This window comes from Bos mutus, chromosome 9 (genome assembly GCF_027580195.1).
Source record: "Bos mutus isolate GX-2022 chromosome 9, NWIPB_WYAK_1.1, whole genome shotgun sequence".
Classification (NCBI taxonomy): domain Eukaryota; kingdom Metazoa; phylum Chordata; class Mammalia; order Artiodactyla; family Bovidae; genus Bos; species Bos mutus.
In genome coordinates, this window is record NC_091625.1 from 9,982,339 (window position 1) to 10,006,257 (window position 23,919).

At 41.7% G+C, this 23,919-nt stretch overlaps 1 protein-coding gene across 5 annotated transcripts in view; it reads left to right on the forward strand.

Annotated features, from left to right (window-relative positions):
* Positions 1 to 23,919, forward strand: part of SMAP1 (small ArfGAP 1) — a 189,784-nt gene that overhangs the window by 115,547 nt on the left and 50,318 nt on the right. For 3 of the 5 annotated variants that reach the window (XM_070376177.1, XM_070376178.1, XM_070376182.1), the window contains one exon: positions 501 to 581. The exons of the other annotated variants lie outside the window; for them this stretch is intronic. In XM_070376177.1, coding sequence (XP_070232278.1) covers positions 501 to 581 — 81 coding nt within the window. The remainder of the gene's footprint in view (positions 1 to 500; positions 582 to 23,919) is intronic. 5 annotated transcript variants of the gene reach the window in all.

Here is a 23,919-nt window from a genome sequence, read left to right on the forward strand (position 1 = left end):
TTAAAAATACCACAACACTATGGTGATTGAAAAAAAAATTAAAGTGATTTTACACTTTGCTTCTCATGTTTACATGTTGTACTCTGCCTTCATCTGGTTGATAAAGAATTCTCTTCTATGAGTTAGTTTTTATTTTCTTTGTATTCAAATTTCAACTTCTTGGTTGCTGTTAGGAAACCTAACTTTATGTAAAGATGCAATGAGAATTTATTGAATAGAAATTGCATTTGTTTTAAACAAATTCTGAAATATCAAAGAAGTTCTAAATTGTCTCACTGCTGTCTTAATTTTTTAAGGAAAGTTATTCTTTATTGTGTTATTAACGTACTTGATGACAGTATGAATTTGCTGTGCTTTCTTTCATGTCTCAGTATCACTGAATATTGTCATCATTGAAATTTGTACTCTCTTCAAATGACTCCAACTAATAAAATAAAAATGTATGAAGAGCTGACATTTTTAAAAAAGTGAACTTATCAAAACTTTCGGCTGTGTTTTAGAAAGAAAAGGAAAAAAAAAAGGAAGAGAAAAAGAAAGAAAAGGAGCCAGAAAAGCCTACAAAACCTCTTACAACTGAAAAGGTAATCTCTTGCTGTTTTTTAATCCACGCAGGCTACAACCTTCTCTGTATAGTTATATATGGATGATTTGGAGATACTCATGATATGCAATGTCATTCTTTGAACCAGTATTTGCGGAGTGTGTCCTGTATCTGTCTGGTCCTGTATGACTTGTAATCCGGTGCATATGTGTGGGTGTAGATTCCTGTGAGTTTCTCGAGGGCAAGTATTATTCCTGATGTAAAGAGTGGTGGTTTTAGCTTTCTTGCACAGTCTGACTTCACAGTCAGCACAGTTGAGAGAGTGCAGAGGGCCCTGCAGAGGCCTTCGGAAGACACTCCACACTGAGTGTAGCACTTGAGTGGACTGACGTGTAGGTAGGATGGAGGTTGTGAGGAGTGTGTCCTGTGGAGAGAACACCTTGAGGACGTAACCGAAAGTAAAGACAGGGTTTATTTAGAAAAAGAGTGAGCAGTAGAGTGAAGAAAGATCTATGTCTGTGGGAAGGTCGTGGGAAAGAGACCAGAATGGTAGATTGAGCTCAAATTGTAGAGGACTTTAAGGTCCACATTGATCCTTTTTGAAGGACAGGCTGTGGATTCTTTTGGAAGGTTCTTTTGCAGTGATGAGCAGGAGAGCTGTGATCAGGCCTACTATCTTGCTACACTACTGTAGCAAGATACGATGGATGTCTGTAAAGGACTTGGTTAAATAGTCATGGTGGCTTGGCTCTCAGTGCATTTCCTCACACAATGATGGAGCACAGAAAGAGAATTATTACTAAAGAGAGCGTGTCCTTGATTTTAATTGTTGCAGTGTGAATAGTCGACTTTATGAAGGCATAAATTACACAGTACAAACTGCTTCCATTTGAAGTGTAACTGGCTCTTTTTCCATCATGTTTATTAGAATAGCCTATTCCTTCAGAAAGTTATAAGCATGCCTTCAGCTTTAAGACGTGCTGCTAAGAATCCCAAGGCTGGTCAGAACTTTATGGAGCACCCACACCTGTCCACCATCTGCGCCTTCACCTGCGCCTTCACCTCCCTCCTAGTGGGTGTCCCCTTAACCCCCGGCCCCACCAGTACCAGGCCAACCTGTCTGTTGCCCCCTGAACACACTTCCCATCTCTTCCCTGAACTGCCTGGCCAAGGCTGTCCTTTGCTCTCCCCCAACTTCCCTAGACCTCCTCCTTGTCCGTGAAGGCCCTCTAACTGCCCCAAGTAGATGCACTTTCTCCCTTCCTCAGAATTCCGGGGACATTGTCATACATTTGATTGTATTATTTCCTCTCTCATATGATTCTTTAATTATACTGTTAGATCAGTTTCTTTGCCCAGCAGGGGATGCATCTAGGTTTTGTTTTAGTCAGATGTTAAATATTATAAAACTTTTTATAAGGAGTGATTAAGTTAGTAATTATAACCCCAGTTACTTAAATTGCTTCAGTTCTCCTCGGGAAACTTTTCTCTTCAGCGTGCATCAGTAAGAAGCTGTAAGTGAAATCTCTTTGACAGTTTTCTCTTTGATTGCAAAGGAATTTAAAAATCACCAGAAGGTTTTATCTTTTGTTTTCAAAAGTTAGAAATATCAAAGAGTTTATATAATGCCTTACTGTTGTACTTGGCAAGATTTAAAATTTAACCTCTTTTAAAACATGTATTTTTTTCTCTTAAAAAAAATTTTGCCCTGAGAATACAGTGAGCATTCGATGTCATGACCTCGTGTATTTCACTGCCTTATGTGTAAGTGCTTGCCTTCCATTGCCCGCTGAGGGAAGGGGCCGCCAGTGACCTGTGAGCAGTCTCTGGATTGCGGGTGTGAGAAGAGCACTTCAGAGGTGGGCACGGGGAGGAGCCGGCACTTTTCTGTTACCTTCAGTGTTAGGTTTTACTAAACCCAGTTCACACCTCGTCTGTTACTCTTGCTCACCCTGCAGAGTTCAGGACTCCTGCTGCTGCTAGTGGGAACCTTGCTGAAGGAATAGTCACCCACAGGGAGAAACCTCAGTTCCTGTCAAACTTTCGTGGTCAGGATAGTACAAGCTGCATGAGAAGGGAGAGACCAGTGCATTTACAAGTCTGCACAGTGGGGAGACAGCAGTGGCGCCAGTGAGCTCTCCTCTTTCGCACTAGCCGTTTCTCTGTGCCTTGTCTCTGAGCTGAGGTGGTCAGGGAGCTTGTATAGTCTTGTTGTTGTTTAGTCACTAAGTCGTGTCCGACTCTGCAAGCCCATGGACTATAGCTCACCAGGCCCATGGGATTTCCCAGGCCAAGAATACTAAAGTGGGTTGCTATTTACTTCTCCAGGTGATCTTCCCAACCCAGGGATTGAACCCACGTCTCCTGCATTGACAGGTGGATTCTTTACCACTGAGCCCCCATGGAAACCCCCGTGTATAATCTACAGAGGAGAAATTAGTAGTAATAGTGAAAATTATATCAGTAGTAGTCAGAATATCATCCTCATTAATAAGAAGGGGTTGGCTTTATTGGCTATCTGTTATCTGCCAGGAACTGGGCAGGTGTAGTTTGCATGTGCACTTACAAGTGTGAAGTGACCAGCCTTGTATTCACCACCTGGTCAGGAAACAGGACGTGGCCGGCTCCCCAGAAGCTGCCACCGTAACACCTCCTGGTTCAGTCACCTCTCTTCTCCCCAGAGATAATCGTTTCCTTGCATTTAGAAATAGATTTATCTTCTCTGAGTGTGTATGTAAATAATAGAAATCATATTTAGAAAATACTGTTTTTCCTGTATTTTTTGAACATACAAATGATAGCACGAATATTCTTTTGTTTTGCTTTTTTTTTCCAGTCAGCATTTTTTTGGTATATAGTTGTCTGCTTCCTTAGTCAATTGTTGTGTAGTATTTCATCGTATTTTTGTTTCTTTCTTTATCCATTCGATTGGTAAACACTGGGATTATATCCAGGCTTTAGCTCTTAATAAGCAGTGCTGCTGTGAGCGCTTTTGTACGTGCCTCTAAGTGTGTACTTCTTCAGGATGTATTTACGAGTGGACTTGTTTGGTCATAAAGTGTGAACACTGTTGTGCATACTCAGTTGCTAAGTCATGTCACACAGCCCCGCATCATGTACACCAAATGCCAAATGTATTCTGGTGACCCTGCGTTCTTTCAACATTTGGTATTATCAGAAATATTGTTTAAAGTCTGATGAGTGTATAGTGATATCTCATTGTATTTTAAGTGTCCATTTTGTATATTACGAACAAAGCTCAGGGCCTTTTCACATGTTTATAGCCCATTTGGAGCCCCCCTTTGGAGCTCTGATTCAGATCTTTTACCTCTTTTTAAATTGGATTGCTTACTTTTCCCTCTTTGCCTTTTTTTTTCCTAAATACAGTTTCTCTTTATTTTTTTTAATTGCCTATTTTTTTCTTTTTTAAAATTTATTTTAATTGGAGGCTAATTACAATATTGCGGTTTTAACAATCAACACACACGCATACATGTCGAAGAAACTGGTCCTTTTCCAGTTACATGTTTGCAAATGTCTTATTTCTGTGGTTTTATTGCTCTTTTTATTTCTGGTTTGTGAATCAGTGATAGAAGGCATCCTTGTCTTATTCCTGACCTCAGAGGGAAGGCTTTCAGCTCTTCACCTGTGTGTGTTCTCTTTACTCCTTGCAAAGACCAGTTATTGTTGGAGGTGGAGGAACCAAGAATCAGAGAGAATATATGAACTGGCTAATGTAATCTAGTTTAGTTAGATAATTTATGGAGCTTGGAAAAATAGGATTTCATTTCTTTTATAAGGCAGAGCAGACTAAGCTCCATCTTGTACATCTTCATGCGTTTGAAAGAGTGATGCTTGATAGGGTTTATTTTTCCAGAATACCTCTTCTAAGTCCACTTATTTCTACACATAATTAAAGCCATTAACATGGACTTGACATGCAGCAGTGAGTTAATAAACAGTTACTTGGAAGTGTGCTAATTGGGGATCAGAAGGAACCTTGCTACCTAGTCCCAATCTCTTACGTTATACAGGAGCAGACTAAAACCTAGAAGGACATCAAGCCACTGAAAAGTGACTTGCTCAGTGCTAACAGTTGTTAGCAGTTGAGGGGGTTTGCTGGGGTCCAGCCCCGGCTGATCCAGGGTATTCAAAGGGGAGACGGTGTCGGTGACTATTTAAATATTCATCAAAGATATAAAGAGTGATAGAATGAGGATAGCTCAGTAGGAAAATTCATTGGAGAAAAAAGGCTGAGTAGCTTGGTTTACGCGGGAGACCAATAAAACTTCAAGACAAGAAGCTTGCACCACTTACGTAGGCTGCAGGCGTCCGTCCGTTCTCCCAAAGGAGAGGAGACACTGAGGCCTCCCCGGTTGGATCTTAGAACCCCAGGCATAATTAGTAAGTATGGCAGGTTCCACGCTCCAGATGGAGACTCAGCCAGAGTTTGAGAGAGAGAGAGACATGGGGAGACCAGTATTTCGAGGAACTGATCCCAATTCTTTATTTTCCAGAGTCTGTTTTTATACACTGAGATGTTATACAAAAGTCACGTGGGGACAGCAGTCCTGACTTTTATCAAAGTCAGGTGCTTCATACAAATGTATACAGAGGTCTTAGGGGTGTTACATCATTTCTGGCCAGGGGGACCTGCTGACAATTTATGACCCTCTCCTTGTGACAGTGGTCAGTCATCCAGAACACTTTTTTCTCCAAGGGTGATTATTCTTAAAACAGACGCCACCCAAATAAAGTTACATTCCTATAGGGTGAGGGTGTAGTGGGTTTTAGTTAAGGAAAGAATTTACTTAGTCTAAGGTCTAATGTGATTTATATCAAAGGTTAATACTTATTTCTTCTATATATTCATTAATGTGTGTAAGGGCAGGGGATGTGGAGACTTAGCAACAAACATTGGCTCAACAAATGAAAAACCCTTCACCAATACAATTTCTAATCAGCCCACTATACTTATACTAATGGTTTTCTAACTTTTCTAAGGAACCTGTTTTTAGAAGGTTTAAAGCATCTCGTGCCTCTCATGGTTGGGAGGCTGTGAGCAATCACATGTAGCCAGACAAGCCTGTCAGGCAGGCTAGAGAACCTTCAGAGGAGTTTGTAGGTTGAAACACTCCTATCACGCCCAGGAATTATTATTAACTGGAGCTCTACGTTACCTCCTTCTCCGAAAGAGGTGGTGGGGGACAGCCCCCTGTAAAGTCAGAGATGTAGGGGAGAGCACAAAGTAGTAAAGTAGGCAGGCTCTGGTTATGGGGGTAGATGCTCGAGAATTTCCAGGGGGACTCCTGAGGCTCGATCCCACCTTTGTGTATGTCGAGCCTCCTTCCTCATGACCTTTGCCATGGGCAGAGTGCCTCACGCTGGCCCCCAACAGGGGTTGAACCCAGGTTTTCTTCCGATTTAAGTCCCAGGTCGTTTGTGTGTGTGTGGGTGCTTTGATTTGACATATGTGCCCTCAGGTACTGCAATTTTTTGTTCTGTTGTACATTCTACATCATTTTATAATGAACAGTCCAGGGTTCTCTAAAAAAGAATGGTGTTTATATATAACCCCATCCCATATTGTCTTCTAACTAGTGGATTCATAATTTTTATTGATTTCCTACCTTAGGGACTTCTTCCTTCCGTAAATACACTTGTTTTCCCTGAGCAACCTACTACTTTTGTTTAAATCGTATTTTGTACTTAGGTCTCCCTGAGGCTTATGTTACTGTGTTGTATAAGCATCTGTTACTAATAGGGTTAGCTGGAGCCAGCTCACTTTCTTTTCTGGGAAGCAGAAGGTAAAACCTAAACATTTACTGAATCAACTGATTAATAGGGCAGATGTTTTTGACATTTAAATAGATGTCTGTCTGTTGTGCTTTAGATATTCTGCTGGAAAATAGTGTATATATTTGACTTTTTCTAAAATATTCTGTCCTATGTTTGACATTTCTAATTCAGTTCGTTTAGATTTATCTACTAGACTGTCTCCCAAGTAGCTGGTGATCTATAAATATGTTTATGTAGATGAGAAGTACTCTATTAAAGGAATGTACATGAGTTCTCTTTCAGTTTAAATAAGCAGATCTTGATTTCTCCTTTGGGAGGTTCTAAGTTTTATAGTTTTTCTTAAAGATGTACATATCAAAACATGAAAAATGGACAGATAGTTCTTGGGATGGGGGAATTAAATCCTCCAGTACTCTTGCCTGGAAAATCCCACGGACGGAGGAGCCTGGTAGGCTACAGTCCATGGGGTTGCTAAGAGTCGGACACAACTGAGCGACTTCACTTTCACCTTTCATGCATTGGAGAAGGAAATGGCAACCCACTCCAGTGTTCTTGCCTGGAGAATCCCAGGGACGGGGGAGCCTGGTGGGCTACCGTCTCTGGGGTCACACAGAGTTGGACACGACTGAAGTGACTTAGCATAGCATAGCATAGCATAAAGTAGTTTAAAGTAATAACCACAGTAGTGGTTCTGGTTTTATTGCTGTTTATTATAATGTAGTTTATTATTGATAGAATTTATGTGTTAAGTTCTGAAACTTTTAAATTGTATGTTAAGAAAACTTTAGGGATCAGCAAATGTTTTTCTGTAGAGAATCAGATACTAAATCTTTTAGGCCATAAGGTATCTTTCACAACTGTTCAACTCTTCCTTTGTAGTACACAGGCAGTATATGTGAATGTGTTCCAGTAAATGTTATTTACAGAAGCAGGTGGCCATGTTTGTTGAGACTTGGTTGCAGCAGGAGAAGCAGGGTCAGGAGGAGAGTCAGGTTCAAGCCCGTGGTCTGGGTTCAGTCAGTTAACTGGGCAAAGTCAGTTAATTGCCTGGATCTCCTTTTTCCTCTTTTATTAATAAGCTTTGCCTTGATGATCTCTAGTGATCCCTATGGTAATTAATAGTTCTAAATTTAGAATTACTTATTAAATCTATTGAACATAGGGACAGGTTCCTAAAATCATCTTGACTATATCCTTAAAGATGGCTTTCATAGCTCCAGAGTTGGTTTTTAGTCCGTGAATTCTCTTTATTATTTCAACTGATTTCTCATCCACCTTAGTTGCTATTTTGTTTCAATGAGCTATTCTTCCTGTTAAACGACAGTCTAATTTAGGAAAAAAGTATTCAGTTCTTCCTAATGCTAGCTACTTCTGCATTTATATAGAACATGTATTTGTGTGTGTATGTATGTGTGTGTATATCTGTGTGTGTCTGAATATATTATATTTCAGAAAACATGGCTTACTTTAAGGTATTAGGTATTTCTGTTTAGATGCCTGTTGTACAAGTGTAAATGCATCATTGGTTTTATATGCAATGAGTATCTTAACAGAAAAATTTAGATTATTACATCAAAGTAAAGAATTTTATATTTTCATGGACCTTCTTAAGGTCTTTCTGAGATAATTACAGTGAGTTTAGTACATAATTATTCACCTATCTTGGAATATTTTTATGTTTTTATGAATTAAAAAATTTTCATATTCAAACATTTATTAAATATTACATATTCTGTGTAGGAAAAAATAAAATGTATAGATAAGCAAAACATTAAAAAGGTACATAACTTCTCATAATCCCTCTACATAGTGATAACTGTCTTAAACCTTTTGTGGCATAGCTTTCTCTGCTTGTGTGCATGAGTATTCTTTTTTTTCATCTTAAGCATTTTAAAAATTAATTTTTTGGCGTATAGTTGCTTTACAGTGTTGTGTTAATTTCTCCTGTACAGCAAAGTGAATCAGCTATGTGTATACATATGTGCCCTCTTCTTTGGATTTCCTTCTTCCCATTTAGGTCAGCACAGAACATTGAGTAGAATTCCCTGTGCTGCACAGTAGGTGCTCATTAGTTGTCTGTTTTATATATGATAGGGTATATATGTCAGTCCTAATGTGTGTGTACTGTTACCAATCTCTTGTATGTGTCTTGGTGAAATACTTTAAAGTGATTGCTGTGACTGGCAATCACTTGCCTGTGGTCCCCCAAGCATGTGTTACAATTTTTAATGCAAAATTTAAAAAGTGTGTTGTTTTGTTTTTTTTGCGTGTGTGCAGATTCTTGCCACTAACTGCTTGACGTTTATGAGAGAAAATCAACTTACCACATATATTAATGTTAAATAGTATTTTAATCTTTTAAGAAGATGATGTAGATGAGTAGTGATTTTTTTTTTAAGTAGTTGGGGAAAAAACAGAAACAACCAGCAGAGTTGTCTTTATGAACAAACTTTTATGTTAATAAAACTTAAAAAATACAATAAGTGGTCTGACCTTTCAATATAAGCAGAAAGTAAAATTGCAAAGCTCCTGAGCTTGAGATTTCAGTACAGCCATGTAAAAGTAAGCAACCAGTTGTATGTCAGTCACATACCTCTGCAGTTTCAGTTTCAGTTCAGTTGCTCAGTCGTGTCCGACTCTTTGCGACCCCATGAATCGCAGCACGATAGCTCTTAGTCACGCATTAAACTGGAATTCAGTGGCTCACTGCCAGCTGCTGCATTAGTAGGCTCTGCTGTTTAACAGTCGGGCAGAGATGCTCGCACAGCCACCAGGTTCTCAGTGCCATTGAAGCTAGATAAACATTGCTCATGATGTGTGTGTGCACTTGAGAATCACATATTTCCAACAGTTAATGCTTTTGTGGGTGTGGAGACATATGGTCTAGGTAGTAATAAGTAAGCATGGCAGATGTCTTTACAGTGCATTTTTTTTTTATAAGTGGAATTGGAAGGTTCTTTGTATTTTCCACAAATCATTTCATTTTCAGCTTAAAACCTGATATTGGAGATTAGTTTGATAACAATCTTTTGTTTGTAGATTTAAAAAAATAGATTCAGCATAATTGTGCATTAGGCTTAGAAAGCATTTTGGTCCTGCTTTTCTGTGGTCCAGGTTTTATTAGAGTCTATATTGTTAGTTGCTGTTGACAACTTTCTTTCTTTAGCTATTAGGTTTCTCTTTTTTAGTAAATCTTTACTCTCTGAAAAAGAAAAGATCACTACTGCTACTCCTAAGTCAAAAGAAATCATATTCCTGTCCAGTAAATTTATAGCGTTTTTCATTCTTTAACCAAGATACAGGGTAGATAGAAACGTTATGGATTTTTAATAGCATCTCCCTTCTACCTCTCCAGAGTCCCCAAACCATGTCTACTTTTAAGAAGTTAGAAAATAACCAAAAAGAAAAAGTAATATCATCACAGATTTAACCACTTAGAAAAATTATCGCTAACATTTTGATGTTCATCCTTCCATATTATTTCCCATGGAAATGGGTGTATCCACATGGGATCGGACTGCTCTGCTCCTCTGTCATATAACGATATGTCTTGAGTATCCTTTCTTGTTGATAAATATGTGTATGCTTCTCTGTCTTTAGTAACATTCCCTTGAGTGGGAATGAAACACTCCTCTGACTATAGAAAGATTTGTTTTAAAATTTATCTCTTGAATAATGAAAATATGCACACATAATCTGTGTACAACTGTGTGATAGCTTATTAGGATAAGTTTTTAAAACTGGATTTGCTAAGCCAAAGGATACAGACTTTTTAAAAAGTCTTTTGAAAAATATTAAACTACTAGAAGGTAAAGAAGGTAGAGCCTGGGCTTGGTAAGAAGACTTGACTTCCATTCTCTGCTGTTTACTAAATATTTGATCACTCTGAACCTCAGTTTCCTCATATGTAAATCTGTTAGTTTAATGGGCATTTTTTTCTACCTACCCTGTGGCAAGCATCACCTTAAACACTAGGAGTCGTGTGGTGGAGGCATGTCTGTGTCTTGCAGGATGTCTGCCAGCATCCTGCCAGTCCTGGCAATCAGAAATGTCTTCAGATGTTGCTGAATGTCCCGGAGGACAAGATTGCTCATCACTAGAGAATCAATGATTCAGATTCCAGGTCCCTGAAACTGGTCTCAGTGGAAGAAAGAAAGCAGTCTGGTACACACCTCGATGGAGAGTGCAAGTGAGGCTTTTGGATATAGACACAAATCTTTTTCTTAGCAGTTTTACTCGGATGCTGGAAGGAAGTAATATGGTTATGTATATGAAAGAAAAAGGTTATAATAGTGCCATTAAGTGGGAGGTAGACATAAGATAATTTGAAATCCAAACCAGCATTTTCTTTACTCGAAGATTCCCAGAGTCAAGTTTATCTTTTAAAATCACACATCTTTTCATCTAATTCCCATGTGATTTGAATCATTTGCATTTTGGGTAGAGCGGACAAATTAGTAGATGAGGGGCAGTATGGGGGGTGGGGAGTGGGAGGTGCAGATTGTTGCTGTAAGACAGGCGCAAGGGTATATATTGTACAACACAAAATATATTACAAACAAAATTATGAGGAAAGTAACCTTTAAAATTTTTAAAAATTGAAAAAAGAATCACCTTCATTTTGGAGGTAAAAACAGAACAGGTTGTTAGGATAAAAATTGGATTAGATACATGGTCTTGGGCCCCTGACAGCATTTAGCCCTGAGGCCATAAGCTTTGTTGTTACTCCCCTTCTGGAGTATCACTTTTGTGGTACTTATAATTATTTGTCTAGATTACTGCATTTATTTCTGAGCATTGCTGTGCCAGAAAGACTGGGTGCCAGGAAGAAAGATTCCAACTTCTTCAGAGCTTCATGGAGGCCTGACCGTTGGGAAAAGTTGAGAGAGAACCAGGCATCGCTGCGTGCAGACTGCAGGACAGGTACCTGAGCCATCCGAGGTGTGCCCCTGTCTGTGCCCATGTTCCGTCTCAGGCAGTCCCTCCCCTACCCGCACACACACGTTCCAGGGGAGCCCAGCGGGTGCTGGCCCCTGAACGTGCCGGGCTTGTTTTCCTCTCAACTTTCTGACTTCTTCTGCACCTGTGCTGTGACTAGGTCCATGCCTCCTCTTAAATCTTTTCTCATTGTGATAATAATATCAGCCTCATTTTTAAAATAGCCATTTCCCCCCTATTATAAAAACCATGGAAAATACAAGAAAAAAAGTACAAAGGAAAACCTGTTGTCTCACTGTATAGAGTCTCACCACTTTTAACATTTTAGTTTTTACTTTCAGTTCTTTTGAAAATTTTTATAGAATTTTAAAAGAATACTTTAAGTACTTTATATCTCACATTCATTAGGGTGATTGCTGTCAAAAAAAATTGCCAGAAAATAGCAAGTGGTTGGTGAGGATGTGGAGAAATTGGAAACCTGTGCATTGTTGGTGGGAATGTAAAATAGTGTGGCCATAGTGAAAGAAGGCAATGGCACCCCACTCCAGTACTCTTGCCTGGAAAATCCCATGGATGGAGGAGCCTGGTGGGCTACAGTCCATGGGGTCGCTAAGAGTCGGACATGCCTGAGCAACTTCACTTTCACTTCTCGCTTTCATGCATTGGAGAAGGCAGTGGCAACCCACTCCAGTGTTCTTGTCTGGAGAATCCCAGGGACAGGGGAGCCTGGTGGGCTGCCGTCTATGGGGTCGCACAGAGTCGGACACGACTGAAGCGACTTAGCAGCAGGAGCAGCAGCAGTGAAAAGCAGTGTGGTAATTCTTCAAAGAAACGTGGAATTGCCGTTTGATCTAGCAGTTCCACTTCTGGGTATATACCCAAAAGAATTGAAAACAAGGACTCAAACAGAATTCGTACATCCATGTTCATAGCAACATTATTCATAATAGCCAGAAGTAGAAACCACTTAAATGTCCATTAGTGGATAAATGGATAAACAAAATGTGATATGTATGTGCAATGGAATATTATTCAGCCTATAAAGGAAGAAAATTCCGATACTGGCTACAGCATGGGTGCTCCTTGAGGACATTATACGAAGTGAAATGGAGACGAAAGGACAAATACTGTGCGATGCTACTTGTAGGTGCCTCCCGTGAGTCCCTGGAAGAGTCAGATTCACAGAGATGGCCGGTAGAATGCACGGTGGAGGGTGGGTAAGGGCAGTGGTGGTTTCGTGTGCAGAGAGTGTCAGTTGTGCAGGATAAAAAGAGCTCTGGAGGAGGATGGCTGTGGCGGTTGCACAGCTGTGTGAATGTACTTAATGCCACTGAACTCTGTGCTTAGAAATGGTTATTACTGCAGTTTAAAAGTTAACAAATGAAACTCCAAAGGTACTTTGTAAATATATACAGTTTTACCTTTATAACTCTATTTTAATGATTCTGTAGTAAATTTTATATTGTCATGTTTTTCTTTTGAATACATAATCAGACTCATCAGTTGTGGCGTTTATTTTGGCTGCCTTTTAGATAACTAGGATGTGAACCGAGAACTTCCAGATGTTCAAGCTAGATTTAGAAAATGCAGAGGAACTAGAGATCAAACTGCCAGAATCTGTTGGATCATAGAGAATTCCACAAAACATCGACTTCTGCTTTATTGCCTATGCTAAAGTCTTTAACTGTGTGGATTACAACAAACTGTCAGAAATACTTAGAGATGGGAATGCCAGACCACCTGACCTGCCTCCTGAGAAACTTGTATGCAGGTCAGGAAGCAATAGTTAGAACCAGACATGAAGCAATGGACTGGTTGCAAACTGGAAAAGAAGTATGTCAATGCTGTATATTATCTTATTAAACTTACATGCAGGGTATATCATGCGAAATGCTGGGCTGGATGAAGCACAAGGTGGAATCAAGATTGCCGGGAGAAATATCAATAACCTCAGATATGCAGATGATACCACTCTTATTCCAAAAGTGAAGAGGAACTAAAGAGCCTTTTGATGAAAGTGAAAGAGAAGAGTGAAAAAGCTGGCTTAAAACTCAACATCCAAAAAACTAAGGTTATGGCATCTGGTCCCATCACTTACGGCAAATAGATGGGGAAACAAAGGAAAGAGTGACAGACTTTATTTTCTTGGGCTCCAAAATCACTCAGATGGTGATTGCAGCCGTGAAATTAAAAGACACTTGCTCTTTGGAAGAAAAGCTGCTAACAAAGGTCCATCTAGTCAGAGCTGTGGTTTTTCCAGTGGTCATGTATGGATGTGAGAGTTGGACTATAAAGAAAGCTGAGCTCAGAAGAACTGATGCTTTTGAACTGTGGTGTTGGAGAAGACTCTTGAGAGTCCCTTGGACTGCAAGGAGATCCAACCAGTCCATTCTGAAGGAGATCAGTCCTGACTATTCATTGGAAGAACTGATGCTGAAGCTGGAACTTCAGTAGTTTGCCTTCCTTATACAAAGAGCTGACTCTTTAGAAAAGAGTCTGATGCTGAGAAAGATTGAAGGCAGGAGGAGAAAGGGATGACAAGATGAGATGGTTGGATGGCATCACTGAGTTAGTGGACATGAGTTTGAGCAAACTCCAGGAGGTGGTGATGGACAGGGAGGCCTGGATGCTGCAGTCCATGGGGTGAAAAAGAGTTGGACACGAGTGAGTGACTGACCAACAACATATGTAGAGTTACAACTTTTTCCTTTGTAATCACAGTGTTCCAAAAATTATTTTCAAATGTGGTATTTCAACTCTGATGACAAGGCACAGCTGCTGTCCCTGTGTGGTGCTGTGCCTCCCTCTGCGTGTGCAGAGGGTGACAAGGCACCCAGAGGATCCAGGGACAGGTCCGCCTGTCCACCAGGTAGCGACCACCCGCCTGTCACTAGACATGAATAAGGGCATGTCTCCTTCCCGTGGCCTGTGCCATCCGTACCAGTTAGAGTAATGGTAGACTGAAAATAAGCCAGGCTTAGGCTGCACAGGTATACTGTAGCCTGTGTTGTTGAAATGAATACGTCTAGTGCTCTCAGTGGCTTTGCCCTAGCAGCCGTTCGTAACGCTGTTAACAGATCGCTCAGAAGGACTAAAGCTTCATGTTATGTTTCCTTCATTAAATTTCTAAATGTAAAAATTTGATAGATCATTTTTTACCTTTTATTTTCCTATTACATCTCCTACCCACCTCCCACCCCCCCAAAAAAGAATAAACTGGTGGGGAAGGACTTAAACTTGTAGTGCCCTGGATATGTTAACACGTGCTTTCCCTAGTAGTTACTTGCTTTCTAAGAATTTTTTCTGAATACACAAAAACTCCAAGAAAAGTTTCATGAGCAGAAAGTTAAAAATGGTGCTGTGAGGACAGGGTGCCCCTCACGCACGCGTGTGTGCGGAGGCTGACACAGGCCCCCAGAGGCTCCAGGGGAGTCCGCCTGTCCGCCAGGCAGCAGCCTCCCGCCAGTCACGAGGTGGCATCCGTGCTGTTTCTTTTGAGTTCCCAATATGCACTGCAGGGCCGGCTCTGGCCCGGTGAGTGCATGGTTGTCTCTGCTTTGCCGCCTCCTACAGAGGGCTGCCCGCTGTCTTTCTGAGGCCCCTTGCCTGGGCTTGCAGCCTCCTGCTGCCATCCTGGCTGTATTATTAGCTACTGCTGCATTTCACTTTCTTAGCTGTGAATTTTAGAAATAGACAGGCACTGTCTTTTCTGATAGCCGTGGTAAGCACCCTTGAGGCATTGCTCCAGAAGTATCCAGAAGAGTTTGTGTGTGGATCGTGACAGCAAGTTTCATCACTGACCCGTGGGTGTGGACATCCCTGGAGTTCATGTGCTGAACTAAAATGTCTTTAACTGAAGTATCACATCCCTTCGTGTGCTGCAGACACACGAAGCCGAGAATGAAGAGCGTCGGTGAGACCGCTGTGCAGCCTCCACGCGGGGACTCCCCGGGCCTTTCATTCTGGACGCTTTTCCTCTGAGCTTCAGAGACTGCACAGCTTTGCTTGGATGTTGTTAGAGTCTTCCCCCTGTATCTTAACATCTGTGGCCTCAGCTCACCTGAATGCAGCTCCGAGTATATGACCTGACTTCTGAACCCCCAGCAACATGCAGCCTTCCTCTCTTGACTGCGTAAAGTGCGCCGTAGAACCAGTGGGCGTTGCTGTGTCAGCTACTGTGATATTCTGTGTGATTTAAGTGTAAGGCCGATAAAAGTGACCTTAAGAGGAATTTGGCCTGATGGTTTGGTTGCCTTTGAGTAGATTAAATGCTACAGTTGTTGGATATCTAAGGGAGAGATGCATCAAAAGATTTCTGGGAGGAAGTATTTGGATTGAATGTAACAACTTTTAGGATGCTCCTGAAGGGTTGGAAGGAACATAAAAGTGATGGAGACTGAGTGTACCTTCCAGAATCTTAAAATTCAGAAAGAGCAAGTGATTAGAAAGGGGATGTATGAAAAAAATAGCTTTAGCATAGGCTGATACAAGGCAGCTGGAGAGGTGCAGAGGACGGAGGCTTAGGGAAGTAGGAGAGCACGTGGGGGTTGTGAAGAGAATTCATGGAGGTGCTTCCCTTTGGCAGGAGCTTTGAAGATGTCAGGGAGCCCTGGATGCAGGAAGACAGGCGCGCAAGCAGGTGGTTGACACTGGGGGCATGGTTTGGCAGTAACGCCCAGTGCAGTTTGCCTGGAGTGTAGCACAGGGAGGGGCTCATACAGCAGAAACTGTATCGAGAGAACCTGACGTTTCCTGATAAACCCTTGATAGCTAGTTTCAGCCCAGGAAGTACACTGACGTGAGCACTGGTTTAGTCAGATGAGCCCTGGGTGCAGGAGGAGGAGGGGAGGGGAAGCTGTAACCCGTGGACCAGCCCCGGACAGAGGAGCCCTGACGTAGCCTGCTGGCTGGAGAGTATTGTTACCTGCTTCCTGAGGAAAGATGATTTAAAGACGTTTTAGTTTTAATACGTTTTACTTTGCTTTTAACAGTTAGCCTTGTCAAACTGCAAGGGGCTCTTGTCTCAGATTCACTCATTTATTCACTCACTAAGCAAGTATTTATTAAGCAATTACTGTATATACAGTACTAGGGATACAATAGTAAAACGGAAACTCTTGCCTTCCTGTGAGAATTATTTCGTATATAGAATTTTTCTAATAAAATGTCTTAGTGTGATGTTTGTGCTGTGTTTGAGGTTTATGTTAGCTAAAAGCTTAAAGTGACATTATGATGCCAGATCTATTTTGTCTCCTAAAAGATATTTAAACTGATCATTAGACTTTAAACTTATTGCTCTGGTAAAGAGTTTAACATCCTAGTCATTTGATTTTAATGATGAACATGCATCTGTTTATTTTTCAAGGAATTTTAACAAATATCTCTTTCAGATATTTGTCTGATACTTTACAGACATTGCATTGACTATAACAGATCCTCCCAGTTCCATCTCTCCCTCCAGTGAATAGATGGGTGTTAGTAACGATCCCAGAAGCAGGGGTTCTAACGTGGTTCTGCCCTCCACCGCAGTCGCTGAGACTCAGGAGACCCAGGGAGGCCCCACGTGCTGTGTGTTAGCACACAGACCCCGACGGAGGTGGAGTGCAGGAGGAGGGTGTGGCATTCTGTCGAAGCCAAACTTCTGTGAGTCTTCTGAGTGGAGACTAGTCCAGGGTCCCTACTCTTTCTTGCTGATGGGTAGAAGGGGAAGCTGTCCTCTCTTCATAACTGATTTGAAAGCATCTGGGGGAAAATCCACTTTTCCCCAGAAGTGGTTTCTGCTGGTCTTCTGATCTCTGGAGTCGTATCAGGGGCCCAAGATGCAGAAAGCCGCACTGACAGCAGAGTAGGGTTTGTTCAGGTGCCAAGCTGGCGAGTGGGGGGCAAGCCTTGGGGCCTCTCCTGCTTGGCTTTTTAGTCGGGGGTGTTTGTAAAGGGGGTGGATCAGGGAGGCTGGGATTAACATCATCGTGTGACTTCCTGGAAACCCAGTGATTCCTTATTCTCATCAAATATCCTTTAAAGGATTCATCTTTCCAGTCATACATCATGCGCTGTTTTTTCCCCCGGGTTTGTTAGTTCGCCTCAAACTGCAGATCAGATTGATATATTTAAGTTTCTTAGTCTGGCAAGTCCTCTTTCACCTCTGTTTTTCTTGTGATTTACGTGTGGGAGAAACGGGGTCTTTTCCCTCCCACAGTGTGCGTTTTGCTGATCAGCCTCCGTCCTCTGCCAGTCCTTTGTCTTTGGCATTTCTTATATATGTGGGTAGTTTTGATTAACTGGTAATTCATGTAGGAGAGGCGACTTAATTTTTTCCTTTAACTTGCCGGTTTTCAAGATAGCGAGTTAATTCATTAGCATCCTCTGGTTGTGTCCAGTTAGGGTTGCAGGGGTTGGGGGGGTCCTCACAATATATTCATGAATTTAAACATATGTATTGGGTTACCCCAAAAGTCCATTTGGGTTATTTTTGTAACATCTATGGAAAAACCTGAATGAACTTTTTAGCCAGGCCAAGAAGTATGTTTCTGTCTATTGCAGTCGTTAGCTTTTGATGGAAAACCTCTTCCAGTTGGTCCCTGTGTCTTTTCTGTGATACAGCTCTAGTCGTATGGTAATTTCCTTGAGACTTGGGCTGGTAGTTGTTTTAAGCTCCTCTTATACATTGCCTGCTCCAGACCTGTGTCCATTTTACTAGGGAGCCCTGGTGCCTTTTAATGGAAAAGGGTTAGGGTTAGGGTTAGTTGCCAAGTCATGTCTGACTCTTTTGCGACCACATGGACTGTAGCCTGCCAGGCTCCTCTGTCCCTGGGATTTCCCAGGCAAGAATACTGGAGTGGGTTGCCATTTCCTTTGCCAGGGGATCTTCCCAACGCAGGGATTGAACCTGTGTCTCCTGCATTGGGAGGTGGATTCTTTACCACTAAGCCACCTGGGAAGCCCATTTTTATATATGCTAGTACATAAAAAATGGGGAGGGTACACGCAGATCACGTTTACAGTGAAAGTCTATTGCTATGGCTTTCACATTATCACTTTGATTTGTGAACAAAATAGTGGGGAGGTTATAATAGGAGTTCCCTCTAGGACTTGGTGTCCAGAGCATGGTCTTGGCAGTGGGGGTAGGATTCTGAGGGGGAGTCTGTTTCAGACCTGCTTCCCTCAGTCGTCTTTCCTCTTTCCTGTTTCCCTAACCTTTCAGAGGAGGAGGAGGAGGAGGAGGTGGGCTGGAGGACACGGATCTGTAGTCATAGACAACTGTCACGGAGGTGTTGGCATCCTTAGACTGCAGTGGAATGTTTACCAATATGTGTAATCATGGTAGTCTTTTTATTCCAGTTTGTGGGAAAACCATGCTAATATTTTCCAGTTGTTAAATTTTCTACCATGTGATTTTTTAAAATAACAGCTTTATTGAGATACACTTCACATATTGTAAAGTTCACCCATTAACATGTACGGTCCAGAGGTTTTTAGTGTATTTTTAGAGTTGTACAATCATCACCAGTGTCGTTTTAGAACATTTTCATCTCCCTCAAAAGAAACGCCATAGGCATTAGTAGTCCCCCGTTCCCCCCATGGCAACCACTGGCCTTTCTGTCTGAATTTGCCTGCTCTTGACGTGCATGTCAGTGGTGGCTTCCTGGGTACTGTTTTGTGGATGGCTGCTTTCACTTAGCATAATGGCTTTAAGATTCACCCGTATCATATACCTTATTCTTTTCTTGCAATATGTTTTTGTTGTTGTTGCAGTTATAGAGCAAATACATAGTCATTCTGTCATCAACAAAATTATGAGTTGTCAGAATTTTTTTCAAGTTCCATGTTTTAATGATGCAAGAGTAAGAAGAGCCAGAAGCAGCTATTAATAGGGAGGTATTTTAAATCTGGAGTCAGTATATACAAACCAAGTATGTTCTGTGTTCACACATATTTCATTCAGAGAATTTTGTCTAGTTCAGGTCTACGTACTATCAAAACCAGAAACATGGAATATAGTTTTGAGTTTTTTATTTCAATACATTTTGAAAATTTTAATGTAGTTTCTTACTCTCCCTTTATTCTTCTTGACTGTCAACATAAAATGGCTTGAAAATATAAAAAAATTTAAAAGAGTTGCTTAGACCTAGGTGTTAAATAGTGAGAACTGTTTATCCTGATAAAGTGTTAAGTGAAAGTGTTAGTATCCTGATAAACTGAGGGTTAAATTGACCGCTGATGGGAGTGTTTGTGATGCGGTTTTTATTGGCACAGAACGTGTTGAAGCTGCATCAGAACAGTATTACTATGTCTAAGGTTTAGAACCAGGGCACCATATGCATTGTTGTTGTTGTTCGGTTGCCAGGTCTTGTCTGACTCTTTGCTGCCCCGTGGACCACAGCACGGCAGGCCTCCCTGTCCCTCACCATCTCCCGGGTTCTGCCCACTGCATCGGTGATGCCATCCAGCCATCTGTCACCCTCTTCTCCTTCTGCCTTCGATCTTTCAAACAGCGTACACTGTTCCTTACGACTAAATTCTCCTTGTAAGAAAGGTGTGTCCTGAGCTGGCCGCCACATACCTCTGTGAGAGGAGGTTTGGGAAGGCTTGGCCCCGTTCAGCCAGTGGACTGGAGTCAGAAGCCTCGTGGATCTGTGTTCCTCCCACCGGGCTCTGCGGGGCAGTGGCTTCACCTTCTCTCTCTGCTTCACCTTTCTGTTTGCTTTCTTTCCACAAAGAGGTCTAGTTCAGTACTGGGCTCTTTAGGTTTTCAGATTTAGTGTTTTATCATATATTTGAGGCTGATAGGATGTGATGGGGGACTGAATGTTACGATATGAGTAGAAACATAAAAACTGATTTTAGGAATATCTTACTGTGACTAAGGGAACTTGAGCTAAAATACACACCAAATAGTGTGTGTATTATCTATTGGATTTATCGACAGATATTTATAGATTTTCATATCGTGTTTCTATATAGTAAAATGTATAGAAATAGTCATGATTGGTCTGAGGCTTTGTAAAGAGGAGGAAAGGAGGAAAAACTGTGGATTTAATGGTGAAAAGTATGATATGTCTTGGGCCAGAGACCAGAGACAAATTGGAAAAAGTTTTATATTTTTTAAGATAATTTTGAGCCAGTGAGAGAATTTCCACCTAGGACAGTCTAGCAGATATTTGTGTGTGTGTGTGTGTGTGTGTATGTGTGTTTTCCAACTTAATTATACAGAGTGAGTTAGTTTACTTTCTCATAAATAAGCATTATTTAGAAGCCTGCTCTTCACCACTATGGAAGAATCCTTCAATAGTATTTAAATCTCCAGATTCCTCTTCATTTTAAATAGGCTGAACAGTCACACGCAGGTGAGCTAATCAATACAGCCAGTTACTGTAGTTTAAGGGAGTGATTAAGTTTTCAGGTGGTGGTGGTGGTGTTCAGCCCTTCAGTCGTGGCTGACTCTTTGCCACCCCACGGACTGCAGTACGCCAGGCTTCCCTGTCCATCACCAACACCCGGAACTTCCTCAAACTCATGTCCACTGAGTCGGTGATGGCATCCAACCATCTCATCCTCTGTCGCCCCCTTTTCTTCCTGCCCAGCATCAGGATCTTTCTCAGTGAGTCAGCTCTTTGCATTAGGTGGCCAGAGTAGTACTTGTAAAGAATCCACCTGTCAGAGCAGAAGATGGGGGTTTGATCCCTGGGTCAAGAAGATCCCTGGAGGAGGAAATGGCAACCCACTCCAGTGTTCTTGCCTGGAGAGTCCCATGGACAGAGGAGCCTGTCAGGCTCTAGTCCGTGGGGTCTCAGAGTTGGATGTGACTGAGCACGCATGCATGTTTTAAGGGCGTTGACTACTAGCTGCTGAATTGAATTCTCAGAGAATCCCAGTTCGACTTGTCCATCCTGTCCTCAGTACAGCACAGTGTCACAGAGCATCACTCCAGGCAACCCTGGAATTGCTGTCAGCACTCTCTCCCCATCTTTTTCAAGATGTTCAGTTTCTTAAAGGGACAATTTAACAGAATTTGAGAAAAAGCTTTTGAAGTTATATTGAGTATATATCTATCTGAAAGCAATGTTTTGTAATTTCTTAAAGTTTTCATTTTAAAAGTTAGGTCTTTAACTTCTTAATCTTTTTATTGAAGTATCACCTAGACATCTTACGTTTATAGCTTAGTGAGTGAGTGCAAGTCTGTCCGCTGCGCATATCACAGACAGACCCCTGTGGCATCTCTGCACTCGCCTGGCCCTCTCACCCAACCCCTTCTGAAGGTAATCACTACACAGATTTCTCTCATTTCAGATAAGTTTTGCTTGCTTTTGAATTTCATGTGAATGAAATCAGATACTTTTTCCAGATCTGGTTTTGTTGCCAAAGCAAACTTGGGTCCACTTGCCCACACGCAGTTAAAACCAATCAGGGTGTGGTGAAGGAAAGTGCGGCGCTTTTTGCAAGCCCCAAGGAAGGAGTCCAGGGGCAACTATCGCTCCAAAGCCCTGGACTCCTGGTGGGTTTCAGGGACACACTTCTAAAGACCAGGTGAGGGGGTGGTTGCAGGTCTGTGATCTGTGCTCAGCTCACGCACAGTTCTCTGGTTGCTTGATGGTGAGGTAACAGGGTGGTGTCACGGGATTAACGTCATCGTGCTTTAGACTCTAGTAAGTCTGGGGGCTACGTGCTCATGGTCATCAAGTTAATACATGTTTTCAATTATCAGTTCCTGAGCCGGGCTTTTGTGACTCAGGGAAGGCCTGGGAGACTTCAGCTTCTCCATGCACAAGAAGCAGGCAGGGGACATAGGGGAAGGTCTGTCTCAGGAAGGCCTCGTGAGGTCCTGCTTTGCTACAGGTTACTGCTTGTCGTCATGTCTGTGAAAGTCGTCCATGTTGTTGTGTGTTCTTTTTTTATTGCTAGGAATTATTCTGTTGTCCATGTGCCAGACTTAGGTTTTCCATTCTGCTGGTGGTTGGGTGACACGAGTAGTTTTTAATTTAGGACTTTGATGAATGAAGCTGCTGTGAACATTCTTGTGCATTCCTTTTCATAAACCTAGACATAGCTTATGGGGTACACACCAAAGGGGAGATGCTGGGTCTGAGGGTTTATGTTCAGCTTTATAGTCTTTGTGCCAAAGAGTTTTCCAAAGTGATTGTACCAGTTTATATTCTCTTCAGTATTGCATGATAGTTACAGTTGCTTTATGGTTTTCTCCAAAACTTAGTAGTGTCACTTAAAAAGAAGAATCTGGTATGTGTATGCTGCTGCTGCTGCTAAGTCGCTTCAGTCGTGTCCGACTCTGTGTGACCCCATAGACAGCAGCCCACCAGGCTCCCCCGTCCCTGAGATTCTCCAGGCAAGAACACTGGAGTGGGTTGCCATTTCCTTCTCCAATGCATGAAAGTGAAAAGTGAAAGTGAAGTCGCTCAGTCGTGTCTGACTCTAGCGACCCCATGGATTGCAGCCTACCAGGCTCCTCTGTCCACGGGATTTTCCAGGCAAGAGTACTGGCGTGGGGTGCCATTGCCTTCTCCGTGGTACGTGTGTGGAAACTAGGATTTTTGTTGGGTGGTGCTAATTAACTGTCTAGAATGTCCTGGCAGTTGAGAGGTTACCTTTAAAAGAGTAAATAATTTAATCAGCTTGAAACAATTTTGAGTACTGCATGAAAGTTCTTTCAGCCAAGATGGTTTGTGCTCGTCTTACTGTTTTACCTAGTTTAAAAAAGAAAGAATTGAGTGACTGGAATAAGAATTATTGTCTTACAGAAAGCAGTAGCAAGATGATAGTAACCTTATTTTGTTAGTTAAATAACTACATGCTAAAAAACCCTCAGTCCTAGAAGAAAAAGGAACCAGCCAAAGCTGTAATGGCGTCTTAATTCTTACTCATTGTTAAAGTAACTAGGATGATACAGAGTGTGTAAGTTGAGGCATAAAACCAGATTTCAGGTTCAGTTATTGGCTTACAGGAAATTGGAAACTTTTTTTTTCTTGATGAAATTTCTAAAATGTTTTTGCAATCGTTTAAACCTTTATTGCAAGTGAGGCAATAAAAAGGGAAGAAATCCAATTACTTTGTGTGCAGAGCTTTCATTTCCTAGTTAATGAAGGAAAGGAAAACTCTGGTCAGTAAGAGCATGTATGCATTACAGTCCCTCACAGTAAATTAAAATTTCCTTAAATAGGAAATAAGAGAAATATTTCCTCAGTAAATGCTTTGATGAAAGGTAGTCTTCCTGGGTTAAAGCCTGTGCTTAAGAACCTTGCAGCCAAATGCAAGGATCGACAGTTAGATTTGATGGGTAATTGCGGGTAATAGAAACGGTCCGTGCTTTCTGGTGCTTAACTCTGCAGGGCATTGTTCTGAGCCTTCAGCATGCATTATTTTATTTCATAGTCCTCACAGCAGCTCTGTGAGCTCGACACCCTTCTTGTCCTCATTTACTGCTGAGAGCCTGGAGATGCACCTCTGGTGACTTATTCCTGGTCACACAGCTATTGAGTAGTCAAGCTGAGATCTGAGTCTGAACTTCCTGCCTTCAGAGTGTTTGCTCTTAACTGGGGCCTCTCAGTGTGTTACTTTTACAGCCGAAAGTGGAGGAAGAAGGGGGAGAAAGGTCAGGGGATTCACTGAGTGTCTGCTAAGTGCAGCAT